This window comes from Mustela lutreola, chromosome 7, assembly GCF_030435805.1.
Source record: "Mustela lutreola isolate mMusLut2 chromosome 7, mMusLut2.pri, whole genome shotgun sequence".
Lineage (NCBI taxonomy): Eukaryota > Metazoa > Chordata > Mammalia > Carnivora > Mustelidae > Mustela > Mustela lutreola.
In genome coordinates, this window is record NC_081296.1 from 87087198 (window position 1) to 87104768 (window position 17571).

Genomic DNA, 17571 nt, shown 5'->3' on the forward strand with positions numbered 1-17571 from the left:
ACAAGGTTGAACGTTCTATTAGAAGATATGATATGGCAGATTCTTGCAGCTCTGTGAAGAATCCCTGAAAATGCAGGTCACAAATATAGCTTGATAAGGATTGTTTTGTAGGCTACTCAGTGGCGTTGCTATTGATGATGCAACTTTTTTTTCCCTAAATAATGAACAACTCCTGATAGTTATAAACAAAAATAAAGTACAGATTTTCTTGACTTACATAGGAGTTGTAGTTTGAAAATAATTAATTTTGTTCTAAAATAGCAAGGAAAAAAAGGCTTTGTTTTATGTGTCAAATGGGCTTAGGTTCTAGGTTAATGTAATTACAATATTTTTTAACCTATTCAAATGTCCAGCTGGAAATTTGGAGGTCTAAACTACTTGTTAACGTAGGTCTTTTTGGTGCATTAAGTCCTAACGTCTTTTCACTAAATCCCAGTAGTCATCTTAATCTTCTTGACCACTAAAAAACATTTCCTCTGATTTTTTAAAGAAGATTTTATTTATTTATTTGATAGAGATCACAAGTAGGCAGAGAGAGAGAGGGGGAAGCAGGCTCCCTGCCTAGCAGAGAGCCTGATGCGGGTCTCGATCCTAGGATTCTGGGATCATGACCTGAGCCGAAGGCAGAAGCTTAACCCACTGAGCCACCCAGGCACCCCCATTTCCTCTGATTTTAACACTGATCCCAGACTTTAACATGTTTGTTGAAAACCAGTGGTTTTAGATATGTGAAAGGGAAGGAAAATTAAGTACTAGGGAAATAAATAATTATACAACTTATTTGTAATGATGCAGTGACTAAATTTTATTAAGGTGGATAATTTGAAACTTTGGAAATTAAGATGGCTGTATTGTATGTTCTCATTTTTCCTAGTAAAATGAATGAAAATAAGCCTGGTGCCTCACAAAATCTCGGTAAGTAAAATACTTAAAACGTTTTCAAATATAATTTAAAACATTAAGATATTTTATTCTTGCTTTTTTATTACAAAAACTTTTTAGAATTCTGACTCAAAATATAGGAATGAGTTCCCTAATCCATGCTTTTGTTCATTCATCCATATATGAAAGTATAGTATTACATGTATTCATTTCAACAAAAATCTGCTGTAAGGGGACAATTTGCCAAATTTTATTTGTATTCTCTATATGTATTTATCAGCTTTTTGTATGACTTTCTTATACAAGGAAAAATGCAGGTGAGACCATTTTAAACTATGGTTAAAATTGTTTAAACATTTTAAACAAAACTTCACATGAAAAGGAAAACTCATCTGTAGGTGCCCACAACAATCTAAAATAGATTCAGAGACTTTTGCTTTTAGTTGTTGATTTCTTCATTTATTAGTTTTAACAGTATGTATATATTTGCTACCATGGAAAATGAGAAATTTAAGTTGTTTTATTTTATATTCTTTTGCCACTACTCCTCTCATCTACCCTTTTTAAGATTTATTTTTTATTCCCTCACAAATTAAAATATACTTAAAACCCTATTTTGACCATCACTGATAGAGAGTATCTGTTAACTCCACATCATGTTGGGTAAGGAAATTTGTGCTCTTAATTCTCCCTCTACTTTGCTTTTCTGCTTCTACCAGTAGACTTCTGTCCACTGTGCTAATTGTTCTGAAACTTAGTAATTCATGGTCTACCTTCATGTATTTTTGGACTGAAAATACTACCCTTACTCTTATTCTTCCTTAAGATTGACTTAGTTTTTTACTTGTATGAATGTGTTTATGTCATGTTAATACAGCCAGTATCATTTGCATAGTTAGAAGGTGATCTTAGTTTAGTGAAGTCAGAACTATGTTACTGAATTTTAAATATTAAAATTAAAAAACAACTAAGTGCAAATATGAACAAAAGCAGTCTACTTATAAAAATGCAGGCCTGAAAAAACAATGCATGCCTAAAACCTAGTCTGTTCTGCATCCAGTATCTCCATACACTGGATGAAGAGAGGGAAAGGAAACAAATGGAAAAGCTGCTGGTCCGCAGTATAATAGCAAAAGCAGCTCCATCCAGTGCTCATCATCAGTACTTCTCTTCTCAAGTCTCAGCTCATTCCTTGTATTCCTTTTCCTTTTGATAGCTGTATGCACATTTACAGCTAAGAGTATAGGGACTGGGGATGATGGAATTAAGATGAGAGCTGACGGTATAAGATGTCCAATAAACAAATGGCAATTTTTCGGAGTTTATGTCAGAAAAGGGGGGAGTTTTAATCTTTTGAAAGATTGAGCAAAGGGCTTTCAGTTATGGCTTATCTCATTAACCTGTAGTGAGGGAGGGCAAATATAGGGGAGATATTTTAAAGACATTAAATATTAGCTCATGATGTTTTTTTCCAGTCCTGAAATCTATTTTGTGATTAGCCTGTTAACCATTAGCCAAATTTACCATTTCAATGCATGATATCCATTCTTGATTACATATATTGGCTAAATAATTAGTAAATAGAACTAACTGCTGTAATAGGTAAATGCTGTGGTCTTACTGGTTTAACACAACAAAAGTTTATTACTTCCGTATGTTATAATTTAGTGTGGATTAGTTAGGGGTTGGAACAAATGGGGAGTTTCTGTTCCATGCTATCACTTAGAGATTCAAGCTCCTTTCATCTGCTGTCTTAAGATTCTCGGTTTTTTCTCTTCAGCCAGTGATTTTTCTCATTGTTTTATTAATGTTATTAGAAATTATCTGTAGACATTAACATCATAAGTTAGAAAAGATTGATAATTTTATTAATGTTTATTCGGTTATATGTAGCTACCATGCCCTTTTAATTATACTTGTGACTTCTCCAAGGTTAGACAAGCAAGAATGTAGTGCCCGGATTTAACTCAGATCTCCCTGACTCTACAATTTGCCTTTTTAAATTATTATTGTTACAGATATATATATATATCTAGATATATATATATATATCATAAAATTCACCATTTTAACTATTTTAAAGTGTGCGGTATGGTGGCAGTTAGTACATTCACAATGTTGTACAACCATCACTGCTATCTAGTTCCAGAACATTTTCATCATCCCCAAAGGAAACTATTAGGCAGTTACTTTTCATTTCCCTTCTCCTTGGTCCCTGGAAACCACCAATCTGCTTTTTTGTCTGTCTCTGTGGATTTACCTATTCTGGAAAAGTTAATTTATTATATAAATGGAGTCATAAGTATGTGACCTCTTGTGCTTGGCTTGTTTTACTTAGCATAATGTTTCTAGTCTCATTGATGTTGTAGTAGGTATCAGTACCTTTTTTTTTTTTTTTAAGATTTTATTTATTTATTTGACAGAGAGAGATCACAAGTAGACAGAGAGGCAGGCAGAGAGAGAGAGGGAAGAAGGCTCCCTGCTGAGCAGAGAGCCCGATGCGGGACTCGATCCCAGGACCCTGAGATCATGACCTGAGCCGAAGGCAGCGGCTTAACCCACTGAGCCACCCAGGCACCCAGTACTTTATTTCTTTTTACAGCTGAATAATATTCCATTGTACGGATATAACATATTAATTTACCCAATTCATCCATCCATTGATGGACATTTGGTTTATTTTCCCTTTTTGGCTATTGAGAAAAGCACTGTTAAAATTTAAAAAACAGTATTTGTTTGAACATCCACTTTCTGTTCTTTGGCATATATACCCAGGAGTGGAAGTATTGTATCATGGTAACTATGTTTAAGTTTTTGAGGAACTCTCAAATTATTTTTCCTAAGTCACTGTACCATTTTACATTTCCACCAGCAGTGTGTGAGGAGTCCTATTTTTCCATATTTTTGTCAGCATTTGCTTTTTTTTTTTTTTACATTTTGATTATAGCCATCCTAATGGATGTGAAGGGATAGCTCATTGTGGTTTTGATTTGCATTTCCCTGATGATTAAAATAGTAAAGACAGTTAATATCTTTCAATATGCTTATTGGCTAGTTATATTTTTTCTTTGGAAAAATGTTTATTCAAATCATTTGTTCCCTTTTAAAATTGGTTGTGTTTTTATTGAGTTAAAAGAATTTAGATCAAGTGTAAACACTAGATCCTTAACAGGTATAAGGTTTCCAAATATATTCTCCCACTCTGTAGATCGTCTTTCCACTCTCTTTAGTGTCCTTTGATAGCAAAAACGTTTAAAACTTAGATAAAGTCCAGTTTATCTATTTTTTTTTTCATTTTTACTTTTGCTCTTGGTTTCATGTGATCGCTAAGAAACCATTGCCAATCCAAGGTTATAAAGATTTACCCCTGTATTTTCTTCTAAGAGTTTAGTTTTGGTACTTAACATTTAGGTCTTTGATTTTTTTTTTTTTTTAAAGATTTATTTATTTGAGAAAATGTGAGCTGGGGGAGCTGTAAGAGGGACAGCAGAGGATCTTAGGTAGACTCCCTGCTGAGTATGGAGCCTGATGTAGAGCACAATCCCAACACCCCGAGATCATGACCAGAGCCAAAATCAAGAGTCAGACACTTAACTCATTGAGCTACCAAGGCACCCCATCTTTGATCTGTTTTGATTTAAATTTTGTATATGGTGTCAGGTAGGGGTTCGTTTTCATTATCTCACATGTGGCTATCAAGCTGTCCTAGTACCATTTATTGAAGAGACTGTTTTTTTCCCCATGAATGACTTTGGCATTCTTGTTCAAAATTAATTGACCATAGATATATATGTTTATTTCTGGACTCTTTTCCTGTTGTTCTGTATCACTGTCCTTATGCCACTACAACACTTTTGATTTTGTAGCATTTTTTCTAAGTTTTGAATTTCCTCTTTTTTTCTAGGTCAGTCTGACTAAAAAGTTTTTTCAGTTTTGTTGATCTTTACAGAACAGGAGCTTCATTTTTTATTGGTTCTCTATTGTTTCTGTTTTCTGTGTCATCTGTCTATGCTGTAGTGTTTATTTTTTCATTCCTTCTTTTAGCTTTTGGCTTAATATGCTCTTATTTTTCTAGTTCTTTAAGGTTAAAATTGTTACTGATTTGGGGGTCTTTCTTTTTTCATACTGGCTTACATAAAGATCATCCAGCCTTGAGCGTGTGTGCGTCCTCTAGATTCCCTGTTATCTGTGGGAGCTTTTCTTTTCTTTTTTTTTTTTTTTTTTTTTTTTTTTTTTTTTTAAAGATTTTATTTATTAATTTGAGAGGCAGCCAGAGAGAGAGAGGGAAGCAGGCTCTCTGCCGAGCAGAGAGCCCGATGCGGGACTCGATCCCAGGACTCTGAGATCATGACCTGAGCCGAAGGCAGCGGCTTAATGTGGGAGCTTTTCAAAGCCTTTATTTACCCATGTATCTCCTTTTCCCAACTTCTTTCCTTGGTCTTTTGGTCTGTCACCTGCTTGTCCTGTCTGTTCCCCTTTACTCCAGGTGCTTCATCTAGTCCTAAATGCTTTTGGCAGAGAAAGTCCTGAGGCAGGCAAAACAGTGGCAGGCATCTGAGCCCATCCCTCAGGGATCCACCAAACAGATCAAACCACATAATCATTTTTCTTTAAGAATGAGGTTCATTTTTACCTCCTCTTGGACAGTGCAAACCTGGACCATGGGCCATCGTACCTAAGGCCCTTCATTGCTCAGATGAAGAGTGGGGGATGGTAGGCAGGTAAGTTATAAAATGCCACAAAGTGCTCACCGGAATTTACCATTCTGTTTCTTTATTGAGCATTCTCCTAATTTTTGTAATTTTTAAAATTAGATTTCAGAATTTCTGAAAAGTTGATTCTGACAGTTTTGGCAGCTTAATTTGTTGCTTTAGTGGGGAGATAAGAGTTTTGGAGTTTCCTAATCCATTACATTCTGTGATGTTATCCTACAAGTTGCCATTTTAATTATGCACTGGAATTCATCATTAAAATTTACTTAAAAATGTAAAGTCTAAAACAATGATGTTTATTGCTTTAGAAATAGGTGTTAGAAATTTTTAAGTTACTGATGATATAATGTGATATGCTCTCTCAGAAAGAATTGAATACACCACTTGAGAGAAGCTCCAGTTCCATAGGTTTTATTTTAAAAATTTAAAAATATTTTTTATATCTATTTACTTTTTTCACTGTTAGCTTGTGTTTTTTGTCGAAAAAATGATGACTGTCCTAATAAATACGGAGAAAAGAAAACTAATGAGAAATGGAATCTCACTGTACATTATTATTGTTTGGTGAGTATAATCTATAATTAAATCCTGGAAATTTGATACTCTTCTAAAGAAGACAATTAGATCTTGATGGCTGGTTTCTGAGAATTGGATAAGTCATTCTGCTTCTCTGGATCTCATTTTGCATCTGTATAAAATAAGGTTATTCATTTATTAAATTGTAAGATTGTGAAATTATTTGGTATGTATGTAGGAAGATCTGTCATCATTATCTGTTTATTTTTGCCTACCCTTTAGGGCCTAAGTGAAAAAAGGGAAAAAATGGTTAGGTCTCTAAGGGAGTTGTCTTTTTATCACTTTCTTTTTTTCCATTATTGCTAGTGATAAATCTCAGAAAAGAGTTGCTTGAAGCTTGAGGGAGAAGAAGGGAAGTATTTTATTTTGCAAATAACCTGGAAAGAAAAGTTCTAAATAAAGGTACTAAAAATTTGTGGGCAAGGAAGTAGATGAATTTATGGGTCACTCGGAAGAAAGAAAAAGTTGTTTCGTACTGATAGTCTTTCATTTGAGTTTCCCCTTCCCTCCCCCAACTTTTCACCTCCCTGAGTCTGTGTCTTAAGATATTAATGGCACCATCACTGCCTTAGCATGCCAAGACTGCAGCTAATACTGTATGAGTTATATATTGCCACTTAAATTATCCTAAATTTTAGCAGCTTAAACAATTATTATCCTTAACATTTTCTGAGGGTCAGGAATCTGGTATTGGCTGAACTGGGTAGTTCTGGCTCAGGGGCTCTCATGAGGTTATAAGTGAGATGTCAGCCAGGGTTCAGTCACATGAAGGTTAGATTGGGCTGGAGGATCAACTTCTGATGGCTCACTCACATGGCTTTTGGCCTTAGTACTTAATACCTGTTGACAGGAGCCTCCATTTCTTACTTCCTGGGTACCTCCATAGGGTACTTACAGCATGGCATCTGGCTTCTTCCAGAGCAAGTGATAAAAGAGGGAGGGAGGGACGGATAGACAAGACACCAAGATAGAACCATATGACCTAGTCTTCTCGGTCACATACTACTGTCACTTTTACTTTATTCTCTTTGTTAGAACTGAGTCATTAAGGCTAGCCCACATTCAAGTAGAAGGGAGTTAGGCCCCATCTCTTAAAGGAAGAAGTATCAATAAGTTTGTAGATCTGTTTTTATACCTACCCAGCATCCATTTTTAAAACTCTAGATGTTTCCTTAAGAAACCATCTAACATTTCTTGTGGTTCTCAAAGACTACAGTTTTGTGTCTCAAGTACTCTGTGGGTTAAATAGACTTCTAGACTGGTCTGGGAACCTAATTACTTTGTACTGAGATTTAAGGGAACATGAATTTGGCATTCCAAATTTGTTTCTAAGTTGAAAGTCTTATATTTTGTATTACCAAGGGAAACCTTCTCATTTTTTGGAGAGTTTATTTTACTTTTTATCAGAATTAGGAGAGCTATTTTATTAGTCATTGGGGTTTTTTTTCTTAACCAATTCTTAAGTAATATGTATTTTTTTTGTTTTCTCTAGGATATATTATACTGATTAAAATAATCCTCTAATCACAAATTTGAAGTATTTTTGAATTATTTAATATATTTAATTTGATCAAATATCCTTTATGTTCTGTTTTTCGTTAATGAATATAATAATTCAAAAGATACCCACCTTAAGTTCAACACTTACAAGATCCTATTTCACTGTGAACAGGAAAGTGCAGTAATGTTATAAATGATAATGGAATGTTAGAGCTTAAAGAGACTTAGAGACAACCTAGTACAGTTTTTATTTTTGTGTTTAAGGTGAGAGACATTAAATTACTTGCCTGAAGTTCCAGAAAGTTGGACACAGAGCCTGGTTTGCAAGCCAGGATTTCTTAGTCACAGTTCCATGTGTTTTCTTGATTCATATTTCCGTAACATATTTAAACTGAAGTTAAAAGATTTTTAAAGACTCAAACATTTATGTTAACCATGATTCAATAGGTTTCCATAAATACACCTTTTATGATTCAGAATCCAGCTACATTTAAAGTTAGCCTGAAATATCACTGATAAACTGAATTAGCTCCTAAAAGTTTACTATTATTGCATTTACACCTTTCAGCATATACCACCTTTTTCCCCCTAAATCTTCATTATAGATGTTTTCTGTCTTGCATTCTTCCTTTTTCTGTTATTTCCTGGAATACTTTTAGAAATCACTTTGGTTCCAAATCAGAGAATGTGAGTAGCCTCTTACTTTGATCATGAAATATAACTATTATAGATAAGAGTTGCTTGAGATTTAAGTTATGTCCATTTTTATAGGAACATTATATATATTATATGTGTATATTAATATATATAAACACATGCATTATATATATTTATATATTCACACATTTTACATATATATAAATACATATATGTGTATATATATTCTAATTTCTTGAAGTCTATTTTCTAATTGAGAATATATTTATAGTTGATGTCAAGTGGAATTTGGCAGAGAGGTAAAGAAGAAGAAGGAGTTTACGGTTTTCTAATAGAAGACATCAGAAAAGAAGTGAACAGGGCTTCTAAACTGGTAAGTAAATTGTTTTACTCATTATACTTACATACCATAAATATAATCATACTAGGGAAGTTTTTTCTGTTCTGGAAACCTAAAAGACTTTAATTTTACGTTCAAATGCTTATTTTTGTCAAATAAGGTAAGTTTTAGAAGAAATTATTGTAAATTTTAAAAGAACTATTTGCAAATTTATAAAAAGGGGTTTTTTGGATAAATTTTAGAAGAACTATTTGCAAATAAAAGTGAGATTAACCAACCCTGAACAATGTATGTGACAATGCTATTTTCATGTCCTTATTTTATTCCAACCTATTCATCATTTCACCCACTTCTACCATCAGAATAATGGTCATACTTCTACTCGGTCAACCTGGATGTTCACTTTTCATTCTTACACCTCATTTGTTGGGTTGACATGATGGGTTGAGGTGAAAATTACACAGCTGTGCAGACCAGTAATTTATGATATCTCCATCTCTTGTGGGCATTCTGTGACATTGTGTACCTTTGTTCATTGCCTTCTTATGCCTTCTTATGTTCTTCTTATATTCTACACTTTAACCCCTTATTCATTTAATTGTAGTTTGTGAATCTTCTCTTTGATACCTACTATATTAAATACAAGAAGAGGATTTTAGGTTTCCATTTGGTCTGAGTAGGAATGAGTTAGAAAATGATAAGATTAAAAAAAATGAGAATGGTGGAAGTGCAGGGAATTTTTTTCAGAGAATATAGCTGGAACTGATGGTTTCAATGGAGGAGGAGTTTTGGGTAATGAGAGAATTCATTATTATACTGGAGTAGTGATAGAAGATATTGACCCATCATAGTTGAAGGATTCAAAAGTTGTCTCATCAATGTAGAAGTTGTTTACAATGGTAGCAAGATAAGATATAGAGAAAGGTGCCAAAGTGTGGAGGAAGTTAGTAGGTGGCAGAGCTTAAATAGCATCAGGCTCAAAGGACCAGATTCTTTAAAGTATGAAGGCAAATTTGTGACCTACAGCCTGCAACAGAGAACTAAAATAATGTTCTGATCCCCCCCCACCGCCCTTGCCTATTTCCATATCCTCCTTCTAACCCTTGCCAAGTCTGGATGAAAGTAAAGGAGGATGGGAAAATAAGTAACTTCATTCAAGAAATCCTATCAGGGAAGCAACCATATAGAAACCTTTATTTTAGTTGAGGCAAAAAAAAAAAAAAAAAAGGAGGCAATTATTTTCGAAGATGTTGAGGATTCTGGGGACCAGATGGTAAAATAGAGGCTATGGGACACAAGAGAAAATCTTGGGAGAAGGGTTAGCGATGGCATTTATCTAAGGACCATGTGAGAATATTTGTATTAAAATTCCTCAACCTCCTGATGATAGTGAACTTGTGAAAGATGACCTCAAAAGATCTCCTTGCATTTTGGAACTATCTGGGGGTATTTATTTATTTATTTATTTATGAAGATTATTATTTTTTTATTAACATGTAATACTTGTTTCAGGGGTACAGGTCTATGATTCATCAATCTTACAAAATTCACAGCACTCACCATAGCACATACCCTCCCCGGTGTCCCATCTCCCAGCTGCCCCATCCCTCCCATCCCCTTCCATTCCAACAACCTTCAGTTTCGGAAATACCAGTTTTCTTAAAACATCTGAATCCTCTCTGACTATATTGTGAACCCCCCCCCCCTTTTAAGATTATTTATTTTAGAGAGCACCAGCAGGAAGGGTAGGGGGAAGGGGAGAGAGAATATCAACAGATTCTGCACTGAGCGTGGAGCCCAAGTTGGGACTTTGACCCTACAACTCTGAGATCATGACCTGAGCTGAAACTGAGTCGGATACTCAACCTACTGTGCCACCCAGGCTCCCTTGGTGTGAACCTTGGAGAATATCTTTATCCTGAAGAAGTTGTCTCCATTTGTTACATTAAGCTAGAGTTCCTTATGTCAGTTTACTGGAAGAGCCTCATGTTGGCAAGGTATTCTCCAGTAATCTAGTGTTACTTCATGGGTGTGTGTAAGACTGTATAATCCCTTCATCAGTGACCATTTTATAATGGCTATTTCAAGGGTTCCAAGATGTTTTAGATACTGCTCTGTATCTTAGTAATGACTGAATCATCTAATAGTCTTTGTGTTCATATACCACTGTTTTATTTTAGTTAGTGGCAACAGTACTATATTTTTTTCCTTTGAGCTACCATAATAAATTACCACAAACTGAGTCATTTAAAACAAAAGTTTGTTCTCATAATTTTGGAGACTAGAAATTTCAAATCAGCCTCTCAGAAGGATTGGTTCTTTCTGGGAGCTCTGAGGGAGAATCCCTATTTGTGCTTCTCTCCAAGTTTCTGGTGGGTGCTGGTAACCTTTGGCATTACTTGGCTTGTGGCAACATAACTCCAGTCTCTGCTTCAAGCTTCACATGTTCACATGGTTTTCCTGTCTGTGTGTATATGTCTTAAATTTCCTTCTCCTTTAACTTATAAGGACACTGGTCATTTGATTACGTACCACCCTAAATCCAGGATGGGTTCATCTTGAGATCTTTAACTTAATTACATTTACAAAGACCCTGTTTCTGGGATTCTTGGGTGGCTCAGTCTGCTAAGTGTACCACGCTTGGTTTTGGCTCAGGTCATAATCTCATGGGTGGTGAAATTGAGCCCCAAGTTGGGCCCTGTCTTTGGTTGGGAGTCTGCTTGAAGATTCTTTCCCTCTGCTTCTCTCCCAACTTGCACAGGTGCTAGCTTTCTCTCTCTAAAATAAATAAATATTTAAAAACAAAGACCCTATTTCTATTTTTTTTAAAGATTTTATTTATTTATTCGACAGACAGAGATCACAAGTAGGCAGACAGGCAGGCAGAAAGAGAGAGAGGAGGAACCAGGCTCCCTGCCAAGCAGAGAGCCAGAAGTGGGGCTTGATCCCAGGACCCTGGGATCATGACTGGAGCCAAAGGCAGAGGTTTTAACCCACTGAGCCACCCAAGCACCTCCAAAGACCCTATTTCTAAAGGAGGTCACATTCATAGGTACCAAGAATAAGGACTAGAGCATATCTTTTGTGGGGGATGAGGGATATCACTACGTAATCTGTTACGGGTATGTAATACTCTTTCATTTGGTTAGGATAGGGTGAGCCTAGCTGATTTATTTTCACAGATTGGTTTTTAGTGTTGTTTTGCTGTTCTCCTTGATGAATGTTTCCTATTTATGTGTTTTTTTTTTCTTTTTTTTTCTTAAGATTTTTATTTATTTGACAGAGATCACAATTAGGCAGAGAGGCAGGCAGAGAGAGAGAGAGGAAGGGAAGCAGGCTCCCCGCTGAGCAGAGAGCTTGATGTGGGGCTTGATCCCCGGACCCTGGGATCATGACCTGAGCTGAAGGCAGAGGCTTTAACCCACTGAGCCACCCAGGCACTGCCTCCTATTTATGTGTTTTTTTAATTGAGATTTGAGACTTTAATGTATAGCCATTATGTTTATAAACCTTTCAGCTGAAAATATTTTAGCCAGTTAGGAAGGAGAAGAAGCCTCTCTGTCCAATCCACAGGTTAGATTAGAGATGACTCTTACCAGAAATTGTTATAGGAGTGAGTCTTTAGTGTCTTTAGACTGTCTCTGGGTAGAACAGTTTTTTTTCAGAAATTGCTTTAATAAACCATCATCATAGCTGTTGTGTGATGAAAATAATTTTCAGATTCCCCACAGGAATATTCACTTATACCTTAGTCATACTGTATTACTCAGATTTTGTATGTTAAGACCTCTGTTTTCATACTTTCTTCTAGAAATGCTGTATTTGCAAGAAGACTGGTGCTTCAATCGGCTGTGTTACACCCCGATGTAAACGAAGTTATCATTTCCCATGTGGACTTCAGAGAGAATGTATTTTCCAATTTACTGGAAATTTTGCGTAAGTTAATCATTGAATATGAAAGATAAGTGTTAAGGAAAAGTGGAAAATGGATATGGATATCCCAATGATATAAAACCTTTGTAAAATTCTTTTCAGAGCTGTACTGAGTTTTTTTTTGGATTGCTTCCCTCTTCGTTTTTGGAGTCATCTCTATCTGCAAAGTCTTGGGAACTGCCAGTCTTAAATGGGCTTAATAATTAATATTTACCTTCAATTTTCAGCTCTAGAATATAATATGAAACTGTTAATTTCTTAATATTTTAGAAAAATTTCCAGCTTACATAATTCTAGATTTTTATGTCACTCTTTAGATTTATGGTCCATTCTTCTTCCAAAGGCCATATGTATTTCTCATTGAGTAAATTGAAGGCACTTAAATTTGGTGGAGTCCAAAAAAATTAATATTTTGCCCTGGAGTGCTCCTTATAATATTTACTTTCTGAATCTAGCTTTAAGCATCAAGATTTATGAATTTTAGTATTTGATTTTATGAATGTTCTATTTCTTTTAGTTTTTGTGTTCTTGACTTATGGATTGTTAGCATGTATAAAACTGGACTTTAGCAAATGGAAATAAATTTAATGGGTTAGGAATAGGCTTTTATTTATATTTTATGTTACAAAATTTAAATATTTCTTTTTATGTTCCCTCTTTAATTTTACGTAATATTGAGTGTAATAGTGTTGCTAACAATATTACATAGAATTCTCAACATAATACTAGTTACTGAAATTCTAGGAATTAAGTCTTTTTTTTTTCTTTTTAAGATTTTATTTATTTAAGAGAGAGCAGTAGCAGGGAAGAGAGGGAGAAGCAAGCTTCTCACTGAGCAGGGAGCCCAGCGTGGGGCTCAATCTCAGGATCCTGGGATCATGACCTGAGACAAGGCCAGATGCTTAATCAACTGATCTACCCAGGTGCCCCTCTATGAGTTAAGTCTTAGCACCAAAAGGTTCACATTCTGAAAGTCCTGCTCTCCTTGGTCATAGTTTGTGAGACTGATTAAGAATGCCAAAGTTCCAGTCTTGTAGGTTAATTATGAGGGATTTACAACCAAGTTTCCTCTTAAAAATGTGAATTGTAATGCTATTACTAGCCTCATTGTGTTTTGAAATTTATTAGGTGTTGTTTTTAAATAATTTACATTTTTAGGTCATTCTGTTGGAAACATCGACCTGTCCAAATAATTACATCTAATAATTATAGAGACTCCTTACCATGTACCATTTGTTTGGAATATCTTGAGCCTGTTCCGACTTATAGCATATTACGAAGTCCTTGTTGTAAGAATGCTTGGTTTCATAGAGACTGTTTACAGGTAAGTTCTTTTGTAAGCTTTTTCTGATACAAAATTTGTTCCTTGCTGATTTGAATTTTCTTTTATTTACTTACTGATTTATGTAATCTCTACACCCAGCATAAAGCTCAAACTCATGATCAAGAGTTGCATGTTCTTCTGACAGCCAACCAGGCACCCCAATTGTAAAGAGTTGACCTGTGTCAACCTCTACTTGTAACTTGAAAACAGCTTTATTAGAGCATATTTTACATACAAAATTTGATCTATTAAAGTGTACAACTAACATTTTAATAAATACTTTAGAACACTACCTTTTAATGTATATTTACACTTAAAAGTTTTTGTTGTTTTGACCTAAGGATTTTGTTTGTATTTCACAATGAATAAAACACAGATTTAATTGCCAAGTTCATTTACATATTTAAGCTTAGAAAACCAAGAAATGTGAAATGATAATTTAGTGGGAAGCTAAAGTATTTAAATGTTGAGGCCTTTTAAAGAAAAAAAAGCTATGGTAAACACTTTATCACAGCTTCTTGACAGGGACTGATTACTGTTTATTGAATTAAAGGTATTCTTTTTGAAAGCCACCTGATATGTCAAACCTGACGTCCTGATGTTTTGATTTTTTTTTTTTTTTAAGATTTTATATAGTTATTTGAGAGAAAGAGAGAGCATGAGCCAGAGAGGGAAGAGGGGAGGGGGACAGGACGGCTGAGGGTGAAGGAGAAGCAGACTCCCTGCTCAGCAGGGAACATGACCTGAGCTGAAGACAGATGCTTAGCCAACTAAGCCACCTAGGCACGCCTAATAATGAGTTTTTAGGCAAATATCACAAAACATACAACATTAAACACTTTAATATTTATTTGATTCAGAAAATTCTTGAAGATTTTAGGAAGAGCTCACTTATTAATAACATCAAATATAATAATGTACATGTGTGAAAGTGCCAACTGATAGACAATTACAGTTAATAGAATGCCAAATTAACAAAGAATGTAATTAAATTTAACACTTTTTTTAGAGCTTGACTTTTATTATTGTTTAGTAAAATAAAATGTTATTAATGATTACAGGTTATTCACAGAAGTATTTTTGAAAGGTAGGAGATGTTGTAAATCCCCTTATATTTCAAGAAAGTCTTAAAAGTACTAATAGTCAAAGTACATGAGTGAATCGAACAATAGACAGTAATTATGCCACTTCTTAAGTAGTGATCACTCAACCTAGTGCAAAATATACTTTCAAAATTATAGTTTATCCTACTAAACCCCTGCAGTTTCACTAGGGGTGATGTCCCCTGCCTTTGAAGTTACAAATCTTCTATGCCATCTTGATTATATGTAGAAACAGAATATTCAGTATCTTAATGGACCATACTTTATAGCACACGTGGATAGAATGAGTGAAGCACAGAAGTTGAGTATGGGATTTGATGCTGCTGCCTACACTCAAGGTCTGTTGGTACACCAAAAGACCAGAATGGAACGACTTCAAAGAGAACTTGACATTCGCAAGAAAAAGCTGGGTAAACTAAAATATGAGGTCAATGAAGTAGAAAATAATCTAATTCAAAGGCACCTGAAAAGATCAAATTCCATATCCCAAATACTTTCACTCAGAGAAAGGCAGCAGTTGAGAATCTGTAGTAGACAACTCCAGATTAACATTAACAAAAGAAATTATCTTTTTCAGGTACAAGGACCACATTTTATTTTTATTACTATTTGTAACTTTATGACAGAATTGGATTTGTAGATCCTCTACCACTAAAACCCAAAGATCCAGGGTCCACCATTAAAACACCAAGGACTCATTTTTTTTCTTCCCTACCCCCACAACCCTCCACCCTGCCTCTCATATTCCTCATATCAGGGAGATCATATGATAATTGTCTTTCTCTGATTGACTTATTTCGCTCAGCATAATGAAACAAGATGGGATTGGGAGGGAGACAAACCATAGGAGACTCTTAATGTCACAAAACAAACTGAGGGTTGCTGGGGGGTATGGAGACAGCTCTTGGGTTTTGGACATTGGGGAGGGTATGTGCTATGGTAAGTGTTGCGAAGTGTATAAGCCTGACGATTCACAGACCTGTACTCCTGGGCCAAATAATACATTATATGTTAATTAAAAACAAAACAAAACAAGGACTCAAGACACAGACAATGATGAGGGGTCTCCATGGAATTATACTGCCTGTATTTCTTTGAGTCATCCTTGGCTGTCTCAATCTGCTGTGAACAGTGAAAGATGCCAAGGCATTTCTGAGCCAAAAGGCCCTATATCTCTAAAATCACATCTGAAGTTCAAGAAACTAGTCTGTCATCAAAGTTTTACAGCCTCCTAGGATTTTGTCAAATGGAAGGTGTGGCAAGATCCTGTTCTGCTAATGTTAAATAACAGCCCACAGAGGTAGTAATACCTCAGTCCAATGTCACGGACAGTTGAAATTCATCCCGTGAATGGTAATCCACTGAAGATTTGATTGCCTGCTGCCTAATCATGTACAGTGTTCCCAGGAGCCCATTGTGGATAATTCTCAGTGTATTAATGCCTAGGTGTTCCCAGCACCTTTTTTTAAAATTTATTTAAATTCAAGTTAGTTAAGATAAACTAATACTGGTTTCAGGAGTAGACTTTAGTGATTCATCGCTAACATATAACCCTCATATAACCCAATACCTTTTGCCCCTCATGTCACTACCGAATTTTGATAGGATGAAGGAATAGAGCAGTGGCTTGCTTTCTTTTTTAAGATTATTTGGAAGCTAGAGTGTTGTGGGGGAGGGGACAGAGGAAGAACAGGGAGAAATAGAATCCTCCAGCAGACTGCCTGCTGAGCCTAGAGCCCAACATGGGGCATGATCCCTGGACCCAGAGATCATGACCTGAACCAAAATCAAAAGTCAGCCACTTAACTGAGCCACCCAGGCACCTCGTACTTTCCTTCCTTTCTTTTTTTTTTTTTTTTAAAGTCTCAGGTGAAACACTACTTATATTAAGAAACAAGGTTTTATTCTTTAAAAACTGCTGCCTCATGGTACCATTGGACAGGGGACAAACTTCATGATTTCCTGGTACTCTTGGCCTTTTCTTTGTCTTCCCTAAAAATGTCTCCACTCTGTGAAGCCAGCCTGCGTATAGGGTATAAAGATGAAAAGGAAAGCAGCATGCATTGTCTATAAAAACATACAGTGAAATATCCCAAAGCTCTTGAGTTTAAGTGATTTCTTTTCTTCTTTATTGTTTCCTTCTATTTCTATATGTATAGTGCAGTAGTCTTTTGTTAACTGATTTTCTTTTCCCCTTTTAATGATTAAGCACGATTGTGTCCCTTTTTAGGCCTTACCTGAGAGAAGAAGTGCCTTAAGATAAAATTTTTACTTAATTTCATTTAGTGAAATGAAACTGCACAAAATAACTTTCCTCTACTTCTTCTTACTTTGCCCTTGTCAGTGTTGATGTTCTACGAAGATGCAGACAGATGGTGCCCAGTGAACCGCAGGAAATATTACAAGACTCATGTCTATAAAGTCACACCATATATTGACTTTAGCAGTAGGTGACACGACACAGTGTGAATCTTCCACAGGGAAGCTTAAAATATCTTTAAGCCAATGATAGAGCAACAAGGTTAAGCTTGTTTCATCTGCCTG

The 17571-nt window shown here is 35.4% G+C and overlaps 1 protein-coding gene across 2 annotated transcripts in view; it reads left to right on the forward strand.

Annotated features, from left to right (window-relative positions):
• Positions 1–17571, forward strand: part of G2E3 (G2/M-phase specific E3 ubiquitin protein ligase) — a 69936-nt gene that overhangs the window by 26038 nt on the left and 26327 nt on the right. The window contains exons 2-6 of one of the 2 annotated variants that reach the window (XM_059181825.1): positions 875–915; positions 6061–6158; positions 8599–8700; positions 12479–12603; positions 13759–13924. In XM_059181825.1, the coding sequence (XP_059037808.1) occupies positions 875–915; positions 6061–6158; positions 8599–8700; positions 12479–12603; positions 13759–13924 (532 nt within the window). The remainder of the gene's footprint in view (positions 1–874; positions 916–6060; positions 6159–8598; positions 8701–12478; positions 12604–13758; positions 13925–17571) is intronic. The other variant, XM_059181826.1, reaches the window with a different exon arrangement.